The following is a 21517-nucleotide window of genomic DNA, read 5'->3' as shown; positions in this document are numbered from 1 at the left end:
CACAGAGACTCTAAAAATCCTGGCACCCGAGCTGCATCCAGACCAATTAAGTTAGTTTCTTTAAGGCATCAGTTTTAAAGTTCCTCAGATGATTCCAATGTGCTGCCAAGTTTGAACACCTGTTCTAGACCAGTGGTTCTCAAATGTTAGCTGCATCAGAATCACTTGCAGTGCTTGTGAAAGCCCGCCCCCAGATTCATTAAGTGCAGGGGGAGGGTGCCCTATAATTTGCACTTCTCATATTTATTCTAAGAATGCCGCTGATACTCAAAACATTGAATTCCTTTTGGGATTTAAAGTTAACTTTTTAAAAAAAATATTTTATTTATTCATGAGAAACACACAGGCAGAGGGATAAGCGGGATCCATGCATGCAGGCAGCCTGACGTGGGACTCAATCCCAGGTCTCCAGGATCACGCCCTTGGCTGAAGGTGGCGCTAAGCCGCTGAGCCACCGGGCTGCCCTTGAAGTTAACTTTTATTATTATTATTTATTTTTTTTAAAGATTATTTACTTATTTATTCATGAGAGACACACAAACACACAGAGGCAGAGACACAGGCAGAGGGAGAAGCAGGCTCCATGCAGGGAGCCCGACCTGGGACTCCATCTCAGGTCCCCAGGATCAGGCCCTGGGCTGAAGGCGGCGCCAAACCGCTGAGCCACCTGGGCTGCCCGAAGTTAACTTTTATTTTGCACACGTAACAGCCATTGTGCTAAATGTTTTACTCACTAGCTCACTTAATCATTTTCACAAGGCTGCTTCATTCCTACCCTCAGGTCTCAGAAAAAACACCCGACCTGAGATGCCTTTTGCCTGCCCTTTATCAGGCACCTGCAGTAGTTACTGTCCCATCACTTAGTGTGTTTCCTTCTGGGCCCTAACCACAGCCTGTTATCTAATCTCCTTTCTTCCACTTACATGTGGACACCCTGCCCTGTGTCTAACGTTGACAGGTACTCTACACACTTCCTGAATGAATGAATCCACAAAGTAACCACAGGAGAGGTACTATTATGGTATTTCAGACTAGGATGTAGATATAAAAGATTCAGTAATTTGCCCAAGATCATTAGTGGAGGAAGCCAGGCTCAGACTGTATCCTGACCATAGCTGGGCTTTCAAACCACTGCAAGAATTGTCAGCCTTAAATAAAATAGCAATCTTCTTTCTCAGCAAAAACTTACTCATCTAAGAATGTGAACTATTTTTGCCTTAGTGCCACTTGACTCAAAGCTTTCTTCCCAGAAAAAATAAAAATCCAGAACCAAAGCCCATGTGGTCAAACTGTAGAAACACTGGCAATTTCTTTTGCATTTCAAAACTCCACTGTTCATATCAGAAACCTACTTGCAATTTCCCAAAGCAGGTTAAGGTTCTACCTCATATAAAATCACATCAAAACCTTTTTATACAAAATGTTGGTATTTAGGGGAAGAAAACTACATGAAAACAAATGGATTTGAATTATGACTTTATTTAGCATGTCAATAATTTATTCTGGTAATAAATTAGTATGTACAGCAATCAAAAGTGTTGGGTGCTTTCCAAGAAAACAGCTTCTGAATGTGTACACTAAAATATATGTAGAATCATTTAAATAGGCAATTTTATTTTCAAACTCAGAAGTGTGGGAACATCAAGATACTGAAGAAGCATGGAGTCTCTTTCTCTAATAGTTCATGATTTAGTTTTGAGTCTATGTAAAGGTTTTAATCACCATTTCAGCTCCTGCAAGCTACAAAGCCTGAAATTATAATATTGACAGTTTATACAAGGTTAGTAAGAGACAGAGAGCCTGGATTACAGATCAGTTCTCAGAGTTCTGAAATGTCTGGTAAGGTACACAAGGCACATAATACACACAGAACTCTACTCATATCTGAAAGATCTTGGTTTTACTTTCTGCTTAACATAGGATTAAACCCTGTTCTTTTGTGGTTAACAAATTTAGTAACTAAATTGCTTTAAAAACATCACTCCCATCACTACAGATTATCCCTGATTGCCAGTGCACTTTGATTTCATTTCTCCTGGTATGTTTAGACTTGGGTAACTTTTATTCCTTACATGTTCACAGTATATCTACCTCAAAGGTGCCTGTTCCTGTTTTAAATTCACCATCAGCTGAAGGAGTTAATGTCTGTATCTACAAAACCATCAAAATAAGCATGGAACAGTTCATTTCTCTTTTCAGTTCATTCCCATTAGTTGGCACATACCATGCTCTCTTCATCTGAGCTGCCACTGGCTCCAATCTACCAGTAGATTCTTGTGGGGGATCAGCGACCTCAAATAGAAATTAGACTGCTCATTCCATGAAGAATATGCCATATAACATCATATAATCTACCCTGCACTTTGCCATACAATTTTTGGTCACTTATCAGGTCGCAGGCTAATGGCTGCCCATAGCCATGCTGCTGGCAGGTTTAGGAAAAAAAAGAAAAAGAAAAGACCAGTTGTTTTAACTTAAAACCCCCAGTGTGTGCACAGCACATTTATCAACCCAGTAATACAATAGTCACATTCTGGCAAGCTATTTTTTCTAACTGTGGGAACCGTTCCGAAAGCCTACCAGACATCAGTGAGTTTTTAAAAATTTTATAAATACGTAACAAAATTGATATGAAAGAAATTTCTGAATTTTTATGTGATTCTAATTTCTTGCTACTGTACTGCAGCAAAGGAAGATTGATAACCTATCTTTATAAATTTCTTTTTCTCCAGGGCAACATTTCTCTGAGTGCATATCTCGCTCAGTTACAGCTTATATCTTTTATCTTACACTTGTTAGATGTGTCCCCAGGGACATTCTTATTTAGACTTAGGCAGCTCTTCTTCAAGTTCATCCTCAGGAGGTGCAAGAGTTGTTGTAGCTTTACCTTTTACAGGCAGTGACTTGATTTTGAGGTAAGGCTGAAAGCACTGCTGCCAGCCATGAAGCCTGGACACAGACCCCTCTCTCGAATGCAATTTCATCAGCCTTATCTAAAGACAAACGGACAGACAAGATCCAGATACACAAACATTATCTGCTTTGACCTGGCAAAACCATCCAAGCATTCAATTTACTAAGTTGGCAAGTTTTTCTCCTCTGGTTCTGCTTCCAATTTCACTTCCTTTGGCTGCTTTTCTTTTTATCTTGTCCCAATTTTCGAGGAATATGCAGAATACTGATAAGGAAACTCCTGATTCTTTGACCATTTCACTTTTTGACTTTTCTTTCTTACTAACTTTTAGCTCTGGAAAAATTGTGAGCTCAGTAGATTTTCTCTGTAATACCATAACCAGAACTCAATGTAGGAAGTATAGTGGAAATGACATGCCAAGCAGCGTTCTAATGAATCGAAGGCTAGGCAGACTGGCTTGGTACGGGACCTGAAAAGTACAGTGTGGATAAAGCAACTCATTTGCTTAAGGTTAGAACAGCAAAGTTGAAAGGGCTTTTAATAATCTTAATAACTAAGCCAAAAATATAATCCTTTTTTAAAATTAAGGAATCCTAATGACTTTGAGGTAGATGATGCTGTTTGTTACAAGAAAGAGATCAGGTGTAGGACATAAAAATAATGATACGGAGAGAAAACGTGCACTGATCTGAAATGATCTTCCTTTAAATTCACGTGGAAAATTAAGAAAACTTCCAATTCAAAGTTCTAAGCACAAAATCCAGGCATGTCATGTCATGACTTGCTTCTTTAATTGGAGATGAACTCAGCAGTCAATGGTAAGGGATCCACACTCTAATGGAAGAGCCAACTACGGAACGGTTGTTCCCTGAAGAAGCCAGAAACTTCGCATTTGATTTTTCCAGCTTGGTTCATTCCCAAATGTTCGGGATTTGGACTCCTAAAGTCTTCTTCAGCATTTAACTAATTCTTTGTGGGTCGAAGGGGCAGGGACTGTTTCTCCACACATAAACTGATCCTAAGACAGAACAAGAAATTATATTAATCACTGAGTGTGTCATAAATGCATCAATATTACTTTAGTTTTGTTGCAAAATCAATCTGTTAGAGTTTTTTTTTTTTTAATTTTTATTTATTTATGATAGTCACAGAGAGAGAGAGAGGCAGAGACACAGGCAGAGGGAGAAGCAGGCTCCATGCACCAGGAGTCCGATGTGGGATTCGATCCCGGGTCTCCAGGATCGCGCCCTGGGCCAAAAGCAGGCGCCAAACCGCTGCGCCACCCAGGGATCCCAATCTGTTAGAGTTTTAAACAATTTTTTTGTTTCAGTTTATTTAGTAATGTCTACACCTAACATAGGGCTCAAACTCACAATCCTGAGATCAAGAATCACATGCTCTTCCAACTAAGCCAGTCAGGCGCCCTGCAGTTGTTTGTTTTTCATTGCCATCACTTCACTCTTGTTCAAGGAGTCAATGGCAACACCAGAAATATAATCCTAAAAGTGCTTCAGTTTTTAGTTCTGAATCCACAATTTAAAGCATCTTATATTACAAAGCATGCCCACCTTCATTACAGAGCATCCACTTGTCAGAAATCACATTTACAATCATGTATCACATCTTTTAAGTTTCTGTATTAATTACTACACTAAAACTTCTCCACTTCAATATTTGGTCATTCAAATACGTGTCCTCTTCAAGGTACTTCTTCCAACTAAAAGGAACAGTTCTTTATGTTTCCCAACACAGATAATCTGGTGTCAGCTACATTGTAATTGAAGTTCAATCTCTGGTTATTTATCCTGGCTTCTGTCGGCTACCACAAGAAATCTCTGCCTTCCAGGTAACTGCTCATCTCCTGCAGTCTGATCCCCGGCAGGGTCAGGCCATATTGTGTCATCACTCTCTCACTCCCGCCCAGCACCTGGGAACTCCTTGCCTCTCCCCACCCCCCCCAAGCCATCTAACTTGCTCTTTGGAATTTATGGTCTGTCATCAGCACACTGCTTCATATTCTCAACCTCTTTGCTGAGTTTGAGAATAGGTTATCCCCTAGGACGTCGTTTCCCTTATAACCTCCCAAATGGTGGTCCTGCGTTCTCAGAGTGTTGATACCACAGACACTGGAGGAGGAACTGGTTCTCCCTTCTGCCACTGTTCTCTCTCTAAAACCCACCAAACTTTGACTTTTATGTCATGAGATATATCATCACTGCTCCCCTCTGTGTTTTCTGGACCTCGTTTAAAGTCCATGGTCACTGATCACAATCTCTCTTCTCTCCCTCCTAGTTAAGAAAACTATAATCTTGGTTAAATCTAACTTCCTGTGTCTACATTCACTCATGTAGCTGAATGTCTACCACCTTAAACCCCCCCCTTTTTTTTTTAAGATTTTATTTATTTAATCATGAGAGACACAGAGAAAGAGAGGCAGGGACACAGGCAGAGGGAGAAGCAGGCTCCATGCACAGAGCCCAATGTAGGACTCGATCCTGGAACTCCAGGATCATGCCCTGAGCCAAAGGCAGACACTCAACTACTGAGCCACCCAGGCGTCCCTTAAACCCTCTCCTGATCCTCTATCACCACTGGTTACTGCCCCATGTCTCTGCTCCCCTTTGCAGCAAATTCCTTGAAAGAAGTGTCTATGCTTGCTGCTTCCTATTCTTCTCTTTTTCTTGTCAATAAGTTTTCCACCAATCAGGCTCTGTATTACTTCATCAAAACTGCTCTTACAACCATACAAATGGCCTCCCTGTTAAAGCCAATGGTTAACTTTCAATTATTCATCCGTGGCATCTGACAAGGTTGTTCACTTCCCCTACCTCTTCTCATCTGGCTTCCGGGATATGGCACTGGTGGTTTCCTCCTCCTTCCTTTTTGGCCAGCTTTGCTGATTCCTCATTTCCTTCCCTGACCTCTTAATATAGGGAGTGGCCTGAGCTCAGCCCTTTCTTTTGTCCATCTCCATCTATATTCACAGCTCTGGTGATCTCGATCTCATGGCTCTAAAGCTATCGAAATGCTGATAACTCCCAAATTCATAGCACCAGCTGATCTCTCTCTTCAAACTCTAGACTTGCATATCCAATTGCTTTCTCACTTGCTCTCCACTTGTATAAAAAACAGACCTCCTAAACTTAGTATGTCCAACTCCTGCCCTCTATACCTGCAGACACATACCTGTCAATTGATGCATCCCTCCAGTTATGAAGGCCACAAATGTTGAAATCATTTTTGATTCCTCTCATATCCTATATTCAATCAGTAAAAATAAGCCTCATCCTTTAAAGTGCATTCAGATCCAAAGACTTCTTACCACCTCCAGCACCACAGCCTGGTGCAAGTCATCCATCTCTTCCTGTGGTTCCTCTAACAGCCTCCTAATCATTACCCTTGCTATATCCTAACTCCTATCCTTGCTTCCTCTTAGTCTACTCTGTGCACAGCACCCAGAATCACTCTATTACAACTTAAGTTGGACTATAGTACTCTTTTGCTGGAGAATCCTGCAATGGTTCCCTAAGTCATTCACAGCAAAAGCCAAAGTGGCCCACAAACACCTTTAGGACCTACCTCACTCCACTACTTTCATCCTGGGCTACTCTCTCACCCTTGTCTACTCTGCTTTGGCCACACTTGCTGTTCCTTGATAAAAACAGGCATGTTCCTGCCTTAGGGCCTGTGCACTGAAAGTTCCCTTTGCTGGATTGCTTTTTATCCCCCAGGAGGAATCCTCACCTCTTTCAATCTTTGCTCCATAGGCCTGCCCTGATTACCCTATTTAAAAATTGCAACCTCTTCTCATACCAGCACTCCTAATCTCCCTTAACTCTGTTCTCTTTTTGTTCCAGAAAACATCGTGATACAGGAATAAATCTGTAAACTTCTAAATTAGAGCACACTTCTCCCATGAGACCAAATGCCTGGTGCTCATCTTCCCTATACTCATTTTAGAATTCGTTCTTAAGAATGTTAAGCTCTGTTATATGTCAACTATATCTCAAAGAGAGAGAAAGAGCGCAAAAGTGAAAAAAAAAATTAAGCTTCTTGCTTAAGACTCCATTCAAAGTACTGACCAAAAGTTGGGTTCAAGGTGGGCAATAAGAACATTGGTTTTCTATTGTCAATATCCTTCAGTGAAAATAAGAAAATGAAAGACCACAATGAAATCGTAAAATTGTAGCTATGACATACTTCAAACAAGACAATGCAGAGTTCCATATGTAGAAGTCAGGTAAAAAAAATACTATACAATTGTTCCCTCCAAAATTAGTCTAGGAGCTCTGAACAATTTTAATTACTTATTAAATAAAGGAGGAATACAGACTGTCAATTAGATAACCTTCATAATTATTTTTCTATTTAATAAGTAATCAATAATTTTCATTAGCTATAGAGCAGTTTTCTTTTTTGCCTTTTCCAAAGCTAAAATGAGTTAGAGTTTTTAGAGTTGTAATTTATGATATGGCTGTTCATTAGTAGTTTTAAAATTTTGTTTTATGGGGCAGCTCGGGTGGCTCAGTGGTTTAGTGCTGCCTTCGGCCCAGGGCCTGATCCTGGAGTCCCGGGATGGAGCCTGCTTCTCCCTCTGCCTGTGTCTCTGCCTCTCTGCCTCTCTCTCTCAACTCTGTGTCTCTCATGAATAAATAAATAAATAAAATCTTTAAAAAATAAATAAATAAAATTTTGTTGTAGGAGTCGGGGGGGATAAAATGTTTAAAGAAAAACAGCAGTTACCTAACACACTTTTAAACATCCTTGCCTCGCCATCCTCCCCCATACCTTTTACAATTCAACTACTTACCTTGTCATAAATCACTTTTATGATGAGAGAGCAGCTAGGACACGTTGCCACGTCTTCCCCATTCTCCAAATCTTCCTACAACAAAATAAGAAACGTTATAGTATTGTCTTCCCTTTGCGATCTCCTCCTCCCAAACTCTTTCCACCCCTTGGGTCAAGCTCCGTTGTGGCTCACCTCCCTACAAGGTATATGAGGGCTAAAAAGGGCTACCTAGTGAAATACCAATTCTATTTTTCCCTGCCAAGTGACACTTTAAAAATACCCAGGCAGGGCAGCCCGAGTGGCCCAGCGGTTTAGCGCCGCCTTCAGCCCAGGGCGTGATCCTGGAGTCCTGGGATCGAGTCCCGCGTCGGGCTCCCTGCATGGAGCGTGCTTCTCCCTCTGCCAGTGCCTCTGCCTCTCTGTCTCTCATGAATAAATACATAAAAATTTAAAAAAATACCCAGGAAGAGGGGTGCCTCAGAGGCTCAAGCACTCAGTTCCGGTCATGATCTCCGAGTCCTGAAATCAGCCCCACCCGGGGGCTCAGCACCGGGCCTGCAGCCTGCTTAAGATTCTCTCTCCTTCTCCCTCTGCGCCTCTGCCAGATCCCCCACACCCCCATCCCCACCACTTGCGTACCTTCTCTCTCTCTCAAAAAACACAAGACCAGACCCGAGAAAGGTCAGCCAAACTTCATCAACTCAAAACCCCTGAGAAGACAAACACGTGACCCTTCCTCCAAAAGCCTCTCAGGAAGTGGGACCCGAAGTGGCGGAGGATGACCAGCCCGACGCTCCCCGCCATCCCACCCTCCACCCCTCAGCCCGACTGAAGGCCAAGACGATGTGCCCACTGACATATCAGAGCATCAACTTTACGGGGACTTGGAGGCTGGACAAGCAGTGCGGGCACAGCTACGAGCCTCAAGGCGACGGAGCGGCGGAGGGAACCGGGCGGAGCAAACACGCGCCTGCTCCCGCCAATCGCCGGGCGGGGCCCCCACGTTACCTTGGTAATGCAGAAGTTATCCCCACACGGGCAGGGGTAGAAATAGGTCTCCGAGTCTTCGTCATATTGGAAGTCCTCGATCTCCACCTCGTCGTGAAACACGGCCATTGTCCCTGGGGCCAGCAGAGGTCGGTCGCCCCCGGGGACGGGCTCACTCCGCGGGCGCCGGTGCCAGCCCGCTGTGGTCCCCACGCACCGGCTCAGGAACGATCGCTTCCGGCGCAGAGACAATGACGCAACTCCGGCGTCGGAGGCCAACTCGGTGACCGGGTAGCGGTCACCATGGAGATGGCGGAGCTAGGGGGCGGAGACACTGAGTGCCGCAGCTCCCGGCTTGGTGGGGAGTTCGCCCTTCCGGTCGTCGGAGGGACTGGCCAATAAGGTGTGAGGACTAGCTCGCGCTGCTGTGACGTCACGGCGCCGGAAGCTCTCCAGCGAGGGTGGCGGAGTTGGGCCGGGTGGGCTAGCGGTGTCCCGGCGGCGGCGGTGTTGGCGTTCTCCGTCCAGTCCCCCGAGGTCAGAGAGGCCTTGAGCGGAGTCCGCGGAATCGGTGGCATCGACCCGGCCCTCGACGTCCTTGGGGAGAAAGGGGCGCTCCTCTGGTTGGTCTGAGGAGGCGGCCGGAGCAGCCCTGCTTCTCGAACCTCCCCCTTCCTGCCTCCTCCGTGACGGACGAAAAGTTCGCTTGGACTTTGATTCGCCGAGTGACCTTGGCTCCGGGCGACGCCTCGCTGGTGGTTTCTGGCTGCCCTCGGCTCTTCAGGTAGATCCGCGGCTCTTGCTCACCCTGGGTTCCCTTCGGATGCCCTAAATTGTGTTGTCGAGAGGACCCAGACCGTGAAGGCGTCCTGAGCTCTGCTCCTACGTTTGCCAAGCATGTGCCGTCATTAATGACCATGACTCGCACAGCAGTAATAACATCGCCTTTTATTATTGGGAGTTTGCTGTAAATACTAGGTATTGCGCCAAGTATAATTCTTCCATCATCCCTGGGAAGTTAGATGTTATTCCGTATTATTAATCTTCACACTGAGATACGGAGAGTTGGTTATCTTGACTAAAATCCCCCATCTAGGAAACGAAGAGCCTCTCTGTCCCCAGAGCCTCGAAACAGATCGCTTAGTTTATTTGAACCACGGTTTCTCCTTTTTAAAAGGAATGGCATCAGCGGACAGAGTTATGGCCTCGAGTCCTCCGTACATTGGAATGAAGGGCAAGTAAAAAGGTAGTTTGTCTTGAAAGCAATGCGAATGACTGTTTCAGTACAACCAGATTCCATGGAAGTATTGCTCCATCGCTAACACGTGTATTCAAGTTTAGGTAGAGAAGAAATGCAGTGCAGTGAAAGAAGCACTTTTGAGAAATAGGTCTAGGGTCAGAATCTGATTGCTGGGAACTAGTTCTGGGAGCTGGATACATTCTTTGGGCCTTATTTTCTCTTCCGACTAACAAAAGGGTTGGATTAGAGATGGTATACAAGATCATGTGCAGATCTAACATTCTACTTTTGCCTGGAAATTAGGAGACTTACCTGGTTAGCAATTCTATATACCATATTTCCTTTATATCTACATGGTATGTTTCCCATATTACCATGTATACACACTCCTATGCTTATTTATGTACACATACTCAAAGGTTTGCATGAAGTTACTGATTTTATGCATACTGAGGTGGAGCTCCACCTCATTTAGCTCTTCTAAGGCTTGAAAACCTAAAGGCAGAGGAGTCTTGGGAGAAAAATCAAGAAGTTGCATTAAAAAAGTTTGTGGAAGGTTATCCCAAAAGCCTCACATTTTGCATAATTGAGCCCTATGTACCCAGCAGTTAGGCAACCCTTATTAAACTTGTTGAGGCTTAACTGGGATGGTTTTGGTGTGACTGGGCAGAGTCAAAAATGCCAGCAAAGCCCACCCAGCTCCTTGGCTGCTCCCTGTATCTTTGTAGGCACAGATACTTCTCAGGTAGTCTCTTGGAGATGGGAGAACAAGGGAGAGCCTTCCAGGATCTATTCTGTAGTCCCAGTGAGCATTTTGAGACTGGGAACCATCTCTAGTTCTTAACAGTGCTTCTCAGCATAAGTACCTACAAATTAAAGAGCCATTTTTGAATGTATGGAAATGAGTGTGTTCATATTTGGTTCTTGGAAGTATAAATTAGTAGACCTTTTAGAAAGCAGTGTGGACCTAGCAAAAACAATTTGCTAGGGAATTTTAAAATTTGAGGTTAATAACCTGGAGAGTTTACAGGAGTTGTCGGATTTTTTTTTTTTATAATTTCTTTCTAATTTTCAACTTTTTTTGAGTATCCATTTACCTAAAATGGAAAAAGAAAAACTAGTGAACCACTTATGAATAATAATGCACACTATGTGTCAGGCACTATATCAAATGTTTTATATGCATGATGTCATTAAAGCAGCCCAGTGAGATCATTAATTCCATTGTCAGCATTGGAAAATCAGAGGCTAAAGAACCTGCAAAGGGAGGCAAAGCTGGTAAGTGATAGTAAATTGTGGTGAGAGCTCAAATCTGTCAGATGCCAGGACTTAGGCTCTTAATTAACTTTGATGTCATCTGTGATATAATGGCATTGAAGCAGAGCTGGATTAAACATACAGCCCTGAAGCTCTACAGACTGCTGAGATTTTCTGTTAGAGCAGTGCTGGTTCCCTTGAAACCTAGATTTGGGAGTCTCCTTGGCTTTCCATACGGCTTTCATCCTGCCGTCTGTTGGCCATACATCTTGTCTTATCAGCCAGAGGTGATTCCCTCTATGGTTCTGCTCAGTTTGAGTTTCTGCTGTGCTGAAACCATAACCAAACACTGCCATGCAGTTTTTTTCTTTTTTAGTCCAAGCAACATTTTTAGTTAAAACATTACGTTGACTACTGAACTTTTCTTTTATTCCTTAAACAGGATGGAAATGTTTTGCAATGAGGCATTATTGGACCTTGAGAATATGACCTAAGCAGATTTACTGGTTGCTATAGCATCATTTGCAATCACAAACTTATAATTAAAAGAAGTAAAGTCTATTGAAAGCACCATGAGGCTTTGAGCGAGGCTCTTCCTGGGCACAGTGTGGGCTTCTGTGTCAAGAACATACCTGTCAGGGGATCCCTGGTGGCCCAGCGGTTTAGAGCTTGCCCAGGGCGTGATCCTGGGAGTCCCAGGATTGAGTCCTGCATCCAGCTCCCTGCATGGAGCCTGCTTCCCTCTGCCTGTGTCTCTGCCTCTGTCTCTCTGTGTCTCTCATGAATAAATAAATAAAATCTTAAAAAACAAACAAAAAAGAACATACCTGTCAGATATGTTCAGCATGGCAGTGTGGCTGGTGATAGCAAAAATGACCCACTGGTGGAAGCAGCTGGTTTCACAGCTCAGGTGATTATCCTGAAACATCCAGGCCAAGTCAGTGCTGGATATGCACTTGGGCTGGATTGTCAAACAGCTCACATTGCTTTCAAGTTTGCTGAGCTGAAAGAGAAGCTAGTTCTGGAAAAAAGCTGGAAGGTGGTCCCAAGTTCTTGGAGTCTGGTGATGCTATCATCGTTGATATGATTCCTGGCCAGCCTGTATGTGTTGAGAGATTGTCTTATGACTCCTCTGAGCCATTTTGCTGTTCATGCCATGAGACAGATGGTTCCTGTGGGTGTCATCAAAGCAGTGGACGAGAAGGCAGCTGGAGCTGGCAAGGTCACCAAGTCTGCCCAGAAAGCTCAGAAGGCTAAATTAATATTATTCCCAATATCTGCCACCCCAGTCTTACTTAGTGGTGGAAGAGTGGCCTCAGAACTGTTTGTGTCAATTGGCCCTTTAAGTTTAATAGTAAGAAGACTGATAAATGATAATGCATCGTAAAACCTCCAGAAGGAAAGGAGAATGTTTTGTGGACCATTTGTGTGTCTGTGTGTGTGTGTGGCAGTTTTAAGTTATTAGTTTTTAAAATTAATACTTTTTAATGGAAACAACTTGATCAAAAATCTGTCACAAAATTTTGAGACCCATTAAAACAAAAGTTTAATGAGAAAAAAATTTAATGAAATGTTAAAACTGCTGATCTGGAAAATAATAGTGGCCAAAATTCTCAGCATGTGATCGAATTTAGAACTTATAATTCTGAATAGAAACTGTTTTGTGAATGCTGTTGTGTATCAGGCTGAGGAGAGTTATTGACAGTATCAAACCACTGCCCCTCTACCTGGCAGGGAGTAGAGGGCAGGGGTTAATGGGATTGCCTTGATTTTTAGTAACACTCTTGCTTGCTAGGCACTTGCACAGACATTTATTTGTTCCTCTTAGTGCTCGCTTCGGCAGCACATATACTAAATATTTGTTCCTCTCAGCAATCCAGTGAAGTGGTATTGGCATTCGAACTTTAAAATTTTAACAGATGACTGGCCCAAGATAAAAAAGTAGGAAGGAATCAGACCTGAGCCCAGTTCATCTGATTTCACGTCAAGCACAATTTCAGGTCAAGCACTCCATAACTTGTGTACCACTAGGGTTCCCTTACCAAATGCCAAATGCTGGGGACTCCTTTGCTTCTTCAGTGACACTTAGGGTTCTAAATTAACAGGTGCCATGATAGTTCCGCAAATTTACTCTCTTTCAGTGTTTGAATGCTCTTGGAGGCATTCTTGGTTCTCTCTCTCTCTCTCTTTTTTTTTTAACTACTCTCACATCTCATCCAATATGTTCATCTACTTTTGCCATCTCATAGCTTTATCCTGCTCTCATGTTAGATTGGAGCCTTCTAAATAAGAACTCTTGCCCTTCTGTGATCCATTCTTTACGTAGCAGCTTGAGTGGTCCTTTGATGTAAATGTAAATTAGGTCATTCGGTTCAGTGTAAATTAGATCACTTAATGTAAACCTTTCCTGGCTTATTGACACCCTTCAGTTGCTTCCTGTTGCCCTTAGAGTAAAGGCCATACTCTTTCAGAGGTCTGATGTGATCTTGCACGTGTCTACCTGCCGTGCTAATCTCTTGTCACTGTCTCCTAGCTCCCTACTCTCTAGTCCTACTGGCTGTGGCTCCTGTAACATAGTAGTTTGCTTCTGTGATTGGGCCTCTGCCTGATGGCTCTACGCTTACTGTCCGCTTGGCCACCTCTTCCTTATCTCAGGTCTCAGCTCAGATATCTATTGAGAGAGACCTTTTCCGATATTCCCCCACTCATTTCTTTTATCATACTCCCTGTATTCTATATTTGCCTCACTAATTATCTGCTTACTGTCGTTGACTGGACACACGGTAGTAAAAGTTTCATGATGACCAGGGCTTTGTGTTTGGTTCTTTATTGTGTCTCCACCGCCTAAAATAGTGCCTGGCATCCCAACAATTCTTAAATTGAGTGTACCTATTGAATAGAAATCAGTATTTTAAATACTAAACCATTTTAAATCTTAAATTTATCTGTCACCTGAAGTAATCTTTTTTTTTTACTGCTTAAGTGGATACGATTTTTTATTTATTTATCACAGAAATAGAGTTAATTTTTTTGAAGTTATGCCTGTGAGGATAGAAACACTGATGGAATATTCTTTCTTGTATCATTTTAGAAAATTCTTAGCATATGTTTATTATCTATAGCTAATTAAATATTTACATTGAATATATGAAACCATTGGATGTATTTCAAAAAATGAGTAGTTTTTTTGTTTTTATTTTTAATACCTTATTGCTTTGGAAGGCCCTTTGAACACGATTTGATAAAAATACCCTTTATTTGATAAAAATACCCTTATCTACCACCAGTAGATGGCACTCTTGGTCACAGTTACTGGCATTCAAAAACCAGATTTTAGAATTTTAAAGAGAACAGTTTTTAAAAAGTAACATTTCTTTCTTTTTTAAGAGCTTTTATTCATTTATTTGAGAGAGAGAGTGCAGTGAGGAGGGGCAGAGGGAGAAGCAGACTCCCTGCTGAGCAGGAAGCCCAACACAGGGCTGGATCCCAGGACCCCAGGATCATGACCTGAACCAAAGGCAGACGCTTAACCAACTGAGCCACCCAACACTTCTTTATTTTCAGATTTTGTTGAGCAGTAGACCCTTTAAACAGCATAATCACCAAGAGGTGTATTTTATTTGAGGACAATTTTTTTTTTAGCAATCGTTGTCTAAAACATTGAGCAGAGAACAGTGTTGCCATATTAACTATATATCAGTTCCATTTTATCAGGGAAGTGACATGTGACTGTATCATTCCAGCCATTAGTCTGGTCTTTCATGAGGTGGACATCCTAAGGAGCAAGAGTTAAAGATAGGCCGAGGCAGCTGAAAAAAAGGGAAGCAGGAAGAGAAACAGAAGAGCTAAGTGGAAACACGAGGAGGAAGAATTGATGGGAAGGAGGGAGTGGAGAGTAGACTTGCTGTGAGGTGATGCTTCCTGATTATAATCAGCCTTTCCTTTTGCAGCTGAGAATGCCTTTCCACAGTTTCCCAGAACATGATTCTTACATGTCATCTCTGCCATTGCAGGAACTTTGTGAGAATTTCAGTATATGGAAACACTGCCCTTGTTCCAACTGGTGTCACTCTTATTCCAGGACCAAAGTATTATATGTCAATCAGTCAGCCACATACTTAATGACTCCTAGAAATTTCATGGACTTCTAAAGTAAGTTTCACCTTCCTTCTTTCAACAGTGAACGCACCATTTTTGGTATAGCACGATCAAAGGAGAGAAATTAAACTTAGTAGTCTTACATGAGGTGAGAGGCCTTATGCTTTTTTCATTTACTAGAAAGAAAGATGGCGAGTAGCGTGTTTACTGACAGTGATGCTACAATATACTAGGAAGTAGATCTTTTATCTAAAGGAAGTAGCAAGTAGATCTTTTATCTAAAGACTAGTTAGCACTTTTTGATATGACTTGGTTATAACTGACTTTTATCATCACTTGATTATTTACTTTTGTTTTCTGTCTGTCTTCTAAAATGTAAGCTCCCCAAGAAGATCTTTGTTTTATGTCTGTGTCCCCAATGTCTACCACATAATAATAGACTCTTAATAAATATTTGTCAGATAAAGGACTAAATTAACAAAGATGAAGTAGGAATGGAAGCACACACAGCTTGAATTTTTCTAACTAAATTTATTGCAATTAGTTTGTATAGTACTTTCCAGAGAGCTCAGAAAAAAGGGTGTGTATGTACATTTTCATTTACTCTCTAAGATAAGAAAGGACAGCTATATATGGCAATATAGTCTGTTAAACATAACCATCTGAGACAAAGAAACATTCAGAAATTGGCAGAGGATAACAGAATGGTAGGAACCAAAAAAATATGTCATCTGACTCACAATCAGTGCTTTTTTTGATAAGCCTCTAGGTTTTAGAATTTAAATATTGGGTAATCTTTCTGGTTTTATTTTCAACATTTTATTGAAATATAACATAAACAAATACATAAATCCTTGGAGGGTAGCTTGATTAATACTTTTAAGACTTAATTTTTAGAGCATTTCTAAGTTTATACCAAAATTGAGGGGTAAGTAGAGATTTTCCATGTATTCCCTGCCTGCACACTTGTATAGCTTTCCCTGTTGTCAGTATCCCCCAGCAGAGTGCTACATTCGTTACACTTAATGAACCTGCACTGACATCATAATGATCCAGAATCTGTACTTTAGGCTCACTCTTGGTATTGCATGTTCTGCGGATTAAGACAAATGCATAATTACATGTATCTATCACTATCACATCACCATGGTATCAGGGTATCTTTAGTATCCTAAAAATCTTCTGTGGTTTGATGAATTATTACCAAGTGAAAATACCCACACAATCAGTATTCAGATTAAGAAACAGCATTGTCACTATTACCTCCCTAAGGGTAACTGCTAACTTGATTTCTAACTTGATAGATTAATTTAGTCTGTTTTTGTACTTTCTATGACTGGACTCATAAGATATACGCTTTTTTGAGTCTGGCTTTCACTCTCTTCATGCAGTGTGCTATTCATGATACCTGTGTTACTACATGCGGTCTGTTTATTCTCATTGCCATGACCCTTAGAAAATTTGCTCCTTGCACTTTATCTAGCAAGAAATATTAAAGACATGTGGTGCTTTTTGGCTGGAATGCTATTATTAGGCAGTTTTAAAATCTACTCTCCTTTTCTATAATAGTGTAAGATTAGTGCCATGAGCTTGGTTAGTGATTTTGGAAACTAAGAGAAAGCATGAATATTTGATGGCACCACTAATTACCTAAGTATGTACTGTGGAGATCAGTTGAATCAGCTCCAAGTAGTGGCAGAAATTTCATTAGGGTGGAGTTAGGCTTTAATATTGCTTTGCTGTTTTGTTAGGTCAACTCATAATAGTACCAGCAAAATTCCAGAGTCTTCATTGGCCCCTAAAGTAGCCTACTATTTCCCTACTTTTTCTTAAAATATTTTAACTTCCAAGTTTTCTGTTTGCCCAGGAGGCACCATGGCCTGTGCTGCTGTCATGATTCCTGGGTTGTTACGAAGCTCTGTTGGAACCATCTGTACTCCAGCTACTTCCCTGAGACTGACGTCCAGTACTTTGCGTCACCTTACTCTTACAAGGTGAGTTTCTGGCCCTTGGTGTCTTTTGAGGTGATTCAAAGACATGATCTGCTGATGGTCAAGGGAGGTGTATCAGAGCATCTTGTTTAAACATTCATGCCATCTGTAGACGGTTAAAATTTATTTGGGAATGCCAGTTTTCATGACCACTTTCTAGGGTCCGTAATGTTGTAGTGTATTTTGGATACTCATGATATTACAGGGGAAATGAATTTTTTTTGTGGGGATAATACTTAATAATCTAATTTTACTTTCTATTAAAGCATAATGAAATCCAAAAGGAAAACTGATCACTTGGAGAGAACTGCAAGTGTCATTCGTCGGGAGGTTTGTATCTTTGGGCCGTGGCAAGTTTTTCTAGGCCGAACAGTGCACACGGTTATGACTGGTTCACGGAGAAGACTTTAGATGAGGCCAATCCCTTTGAAGGACAGTTGAGAAAGTTTGTCATTTTTTTGCTCACAACTTTTCTGATAGGACATATGACAACTGATTTGAAAAGATGACCGTGAAATCAAAATTTTGCTTTAAAACTTAGAATAAATGGATTAATTTTTGATGAAGGGAGTATAGCAGCAATTGAAGGACCTATCTTCACATGTGTAATGTTTAGAGCTATATTTTAGGGATAGAACTTTTATAGCCTATGTTTTATGAGTAGTTTACCCTTTGCTTTCTATTTTTTTGTTTGCTTGTTTCTTTTGGCATCATGTCTCAAAGTCCTTGTTCTTATCCCTACTTTAGAACAACTTCTTATTTAATCAAAGGAGAAAGCAATAACATCCGAGAGAGGAAGTTGGATGAGCTCTTGTTACCTTTCCTATGTGCAGATTTTTTCCCTACCATATTCAGATCTAGAAAGCTAATCTACCACCTAAAAGGGTGTCAAGGGCTGGGAAATAAAGGATCCTCACCCTTTACCTCACTGAGTAATCCCATTTTTTTAAAAAAGCATAAAATGGATATTGGATTTTACTTTTTGTGCTTTCTTCACATTTTTTGATATATTTAGCTTAGTGTTGTGCATTCAAACTAACAGTAAGAAAACTATTATACACTTCTATAACCATGGTCAGAAAGTGCATCATTGCAGGAATTTAATTTTTAGTATTAATAGTAAGGTAGACTTTAATGTAAAAGACTATTGTTTAGGCCCCACTTTCCAAACTTTTTTTTTTTTTTTTTTAAGATTTTTCTTTATTTATTTGAAAGAGAGAGTGTGTGCACAAGCAGTGGGGAGGGGCAGAGGGAGAGGGAGAAGCAGACTGAACAGCTGAACAGGGAGCCTGATGCGGGGCTTCATCCCAGCAGCCTAAGCTGGAAGCAGACACTTAACCAACTGAGCCACCCAGGATCATAGCCCCTCAAGCTAATTCTAAAGAAAATTGCTTTGAGACCATGGGTAGTATGTTTGTGTATTCAGTTTTAGGCCAATTTGTTTTTGAGATGCCTGTGTAAAATTAGCATAGCAGATTTATGGATATTTGGGAAAATACACTTTTCCTACTGATAAATCTGAAAACCCTTTTTTTCTTCTTTTTGATTTGCTCAGCATACAAAAATAAAAGTGTTCATTCTATAAGTGTGTGATAGTATTTCTTTTTAAAAAGTGAAATCCTTCCAGTTTTGAAGCAAAAGCAGTTTATTTAACAAGCTTGGACTATACTCTTTCTGTTGTATTTTGAGGTAGGTAGAATTAGAACAGGGTTTGGTATACTTTCTGTAAAGGGCAAGATAGTAAGTATTTTAGGCTTCATGGGCCATGTTGTCTTGGTTAACAGCTACAAAACTCTGCCTTTGTAGTGTGAAATAGTCATACACAACTCGTAAACAAATCTGAGCCGCTATGTTCCAATAAAAAACATTATTTACCAAAATACCCACATTTGGCCTGTGGAACATAGGTTGCTGTCCCTGAATTAGGTTAGCATTTCAGAATTTTACAGGACAAAATTATTGAGATTGTTGGGGGTTATTTTGAGTGAAGTTTTGTTTTTTGTTTTTTTAAGATTTTATTTATTTGAGAAGGAGAGAGTACACATGGGGGAAAGGTCAGAGAGAGAAGTGGACCTCCTTCTTGATCAGGTAGCCGGATGCCAGGACCCTGGGATCATGACCTAAACTGAAGGCAGACGCTTAATCAGCTGAGCCACCCAGGCGCCCCTGAGTCAAGTTTTAAGAAAACTGCACAGGAAGTTAATGTAAGCTCTAATAGTGTGATTGCAAAGTTAAGAATTTTAATGCCCAGGGAGCCCGTGTGGCTCAGCGGTTTAGCGCCGCCTTCAGCCCAGGGCATGATCCTGGAGACCTGGGATCGAGTCCCATGTTGGGCTCCCTGCATGGAACCTGCTTCTCCCTCTGCCTGTGTCTCTGCCTCTCTCTCTCTCTCTCTCTCTCTCTCTCTCTCTCTCGTGAATAAATAAAATCTTAAAAAAAAAAAAAAAAAAGGAATTTTAATGCCCAGAAGTCAGAAAATGCAACCATGGTATGACTTTGGTAGAAGAATTTTCCAATTGCAGTTCCTTTTTTCTCTGCTTCTGATTTCCTCTCCTCTCCCAAACAGAATGGGAGCTAGAAGCTGGGAGGAATTGGATAAAAAACTAGATGGTATCTGGGCTATAGCTTCAGTGGATGTAAGGTCAGCAGGGGCTCACCCTCAATTCCTCCAGAGGATGGCTCCTAGCCATAGAGCAGGAGTCAGGCCTTGGACTTGCCAAAATGAACATCAGCTTAGCTTGGGTTGTAGTAGAACTGGATCACTGTCTCATGCCACTCTTGCCTTTTATTTGTTTTGCAAGTATACTTTACAGAAAGGACTCCTAGCATGTCACTTGCTCTTCAGTTCAAGTCTGTAAGATAGCTTTGGAACAGGATGGCATTTGTATTTTATGAAAGAGGAAGCAAAACTTAGGAGATAAGCTACTGGCTTCTCCCTGGACCAGAGGGAAGCTCCAGCCTAGTCTCTGACTCCTAGGCCAAAGGACCCCGCCGCCCCTCCTGGAGTGGGTAAAGAATAGAGCACTCACCCACCCAGAAATGTTTTTTCCTTGTTAGGTCTTCAGTTCTCGAAGAATTTATTGAATAACCACATTATGATGTTAATGCTCTTTCTTATCTAGAGCTGTAAATGTAACCAGCCTGAGGTCATGCTGATGCAGGAAGCTGAGGTCTGAATTGGATGACATTTGACTTCTTTGTTCAAATTCACATTTTTTTTCTTAAGGATCAAAGAATAAGCAGTTCGGGTAACCTTGGAAATGTCAAGGAGATAAATCAGATTATGTAATGCTGTAAAGGATTGTTGAAGTAAGACTTAAGATTTCACTGGGGGAGTCCATACATGCTTGGCCTCTAGAAGGCTGACCCATTGAGCAAGATGGACTCCCTCCTTCAATTTGATGGGAGAGTTTGGTAAGGAAAGAATTTTTAAAATAATTAATTCTTATGCATTTATTTGGAAATATGCCAGACACTAGGCTAGGTTTTAGGGTTGTAGCATTGAGCATGATATATGAAGTCCTTGACCTCAGATTCTGATCAGAAGAGACCGATTTGATGCACCTAATTCATTGTGGAAAAAAATCACTAAGTATTTTTCAGTTGTACTAGTTTGCTTCTTTTAGAAGCCTAAGCATTACCCAAAAATGCCTTATGTATATCATTGCCTTTTTGTTGACAACGCACTCGATTATATCAAGTTGATTCTCACAACCACCCTCGGAGTAAGATAAAGGGATCCTCGCCCCGTTTCACGGATGAGGAAATTGAGACTTCAGAAATTTAGATGTGGTGACCCTGCTTCCTGATTTTCCCAGGCTAGCATCCCGTTTCACTTTCACCAGTACCCTGTTTTGGATGAAAATTACAGTGTGGGCCTACATTAAAAAGATTTGGTTAGTAAGTGGGGGGGCCTTAGCCCTTGAACTCAGATCTTTGATATCAAACTGGTTTTTCTTTCTATACAACAGAACAATGTGACAGTTGATTTAGACCAAGTTTAATTGAGCAACACAATGGAAGATAAATTTCACAGATCCTCATCTCTGTTATAAATCAAAACTTGACTTAAGTGTTACTGAATATAAGGAAGGAGAGAGTTGTGGGTGGCACAGTAGTTAGTTAATAAAGTCAAATGGCGGGCAGCCCCGGTGGCCCAGCGGTTTAGTGCTGCCTTCGGCCCAGGGCGTGATCCTGGAGACCCAGAATCGAGTCCCACGTCAGGCTCCCTGCATGGA

At 41.5% G+C, this 21517-nt stretch overlaps 2 protein-coding genes across 5 annotated transcripts in view; one reads left to right on the top strand and one right to left on the bottom strand.

Moving 5' to 3' along the window:
* Positions 1-1459: 1459 nt before the first annotated feature.
* Positions 1460-8964, bottom strand: DPH3 (diphthamide biosynthesis 3). Its single transcript, XM_038570765.1, has 3 exons — positions 8715-8964; positions 7725-7799; positions 1460-3932 (listed from the first exon to the last, which is right to left on the bottom strand). The coding sequence occupies exons 1-3, from the start codon at positions 8820-8822 to the stop codon at positions 3867-3869; spliced, it is 249 nt and encodes an 82-aa protein (XP_038426693.1). The 5' UTR covers positions 8823-8964; the 3' UTR covers positions 1460-3866.
* A 374-nt stretch (positions 8965-9338) lies between these two features.
* Positions 9339-21517, top strand: part of OXNAD1 (oxidoreductase NAD binding domain containing 1) — a 36498-nt gene continuing 24319 nt past the window's right edge. Inside the window, exons 1-4 of one of the 4 annotated variants that reach the window (XM_038570761.1) lie at positions 9339-9477; positions 15204-15342; positions 17156-17282; positions 17546-17609. In XM_038570761.1, coding sequence (XP_038426689.1) covers positions 17164-17282; positions 17546-17609 — 183 coding nt within the window. In that variant the 5' untranslated portion in view covers positions 9339-9477; positions 15204-15342; positions 17156-17163. Of the gene's footprint in view, positions 9478-15203; positions 15343-15370; positions 15437-17155; positions 17283-17545; positions 17610-21517 lie in introns of all 4 variants that reach the window. The other 3 variants (XM_038570763.1, XM_038570762.1, XM_038570764.1) reach the window with 3 other exon arrangements.

The sequence above is a fragment of the Canis lupus genome, chromosome 23 (genome assembly GCF_011100685.1).
Source record: "Canis lupus familiaris isolate Mischka breed German Shepherd chromosome 23, alternate assembly UU_Cfam_GSD_1.0, whole genome shotgun sequence".
Lineage (NCBI taxonomy): Eukaryota > Metazoa > Chordata > Mammalia > Carnivora > Canidae > Canis > Canis lupus.
This window is presented reverse-complemented; position numbering and strand designations above follow the sequence as displayed.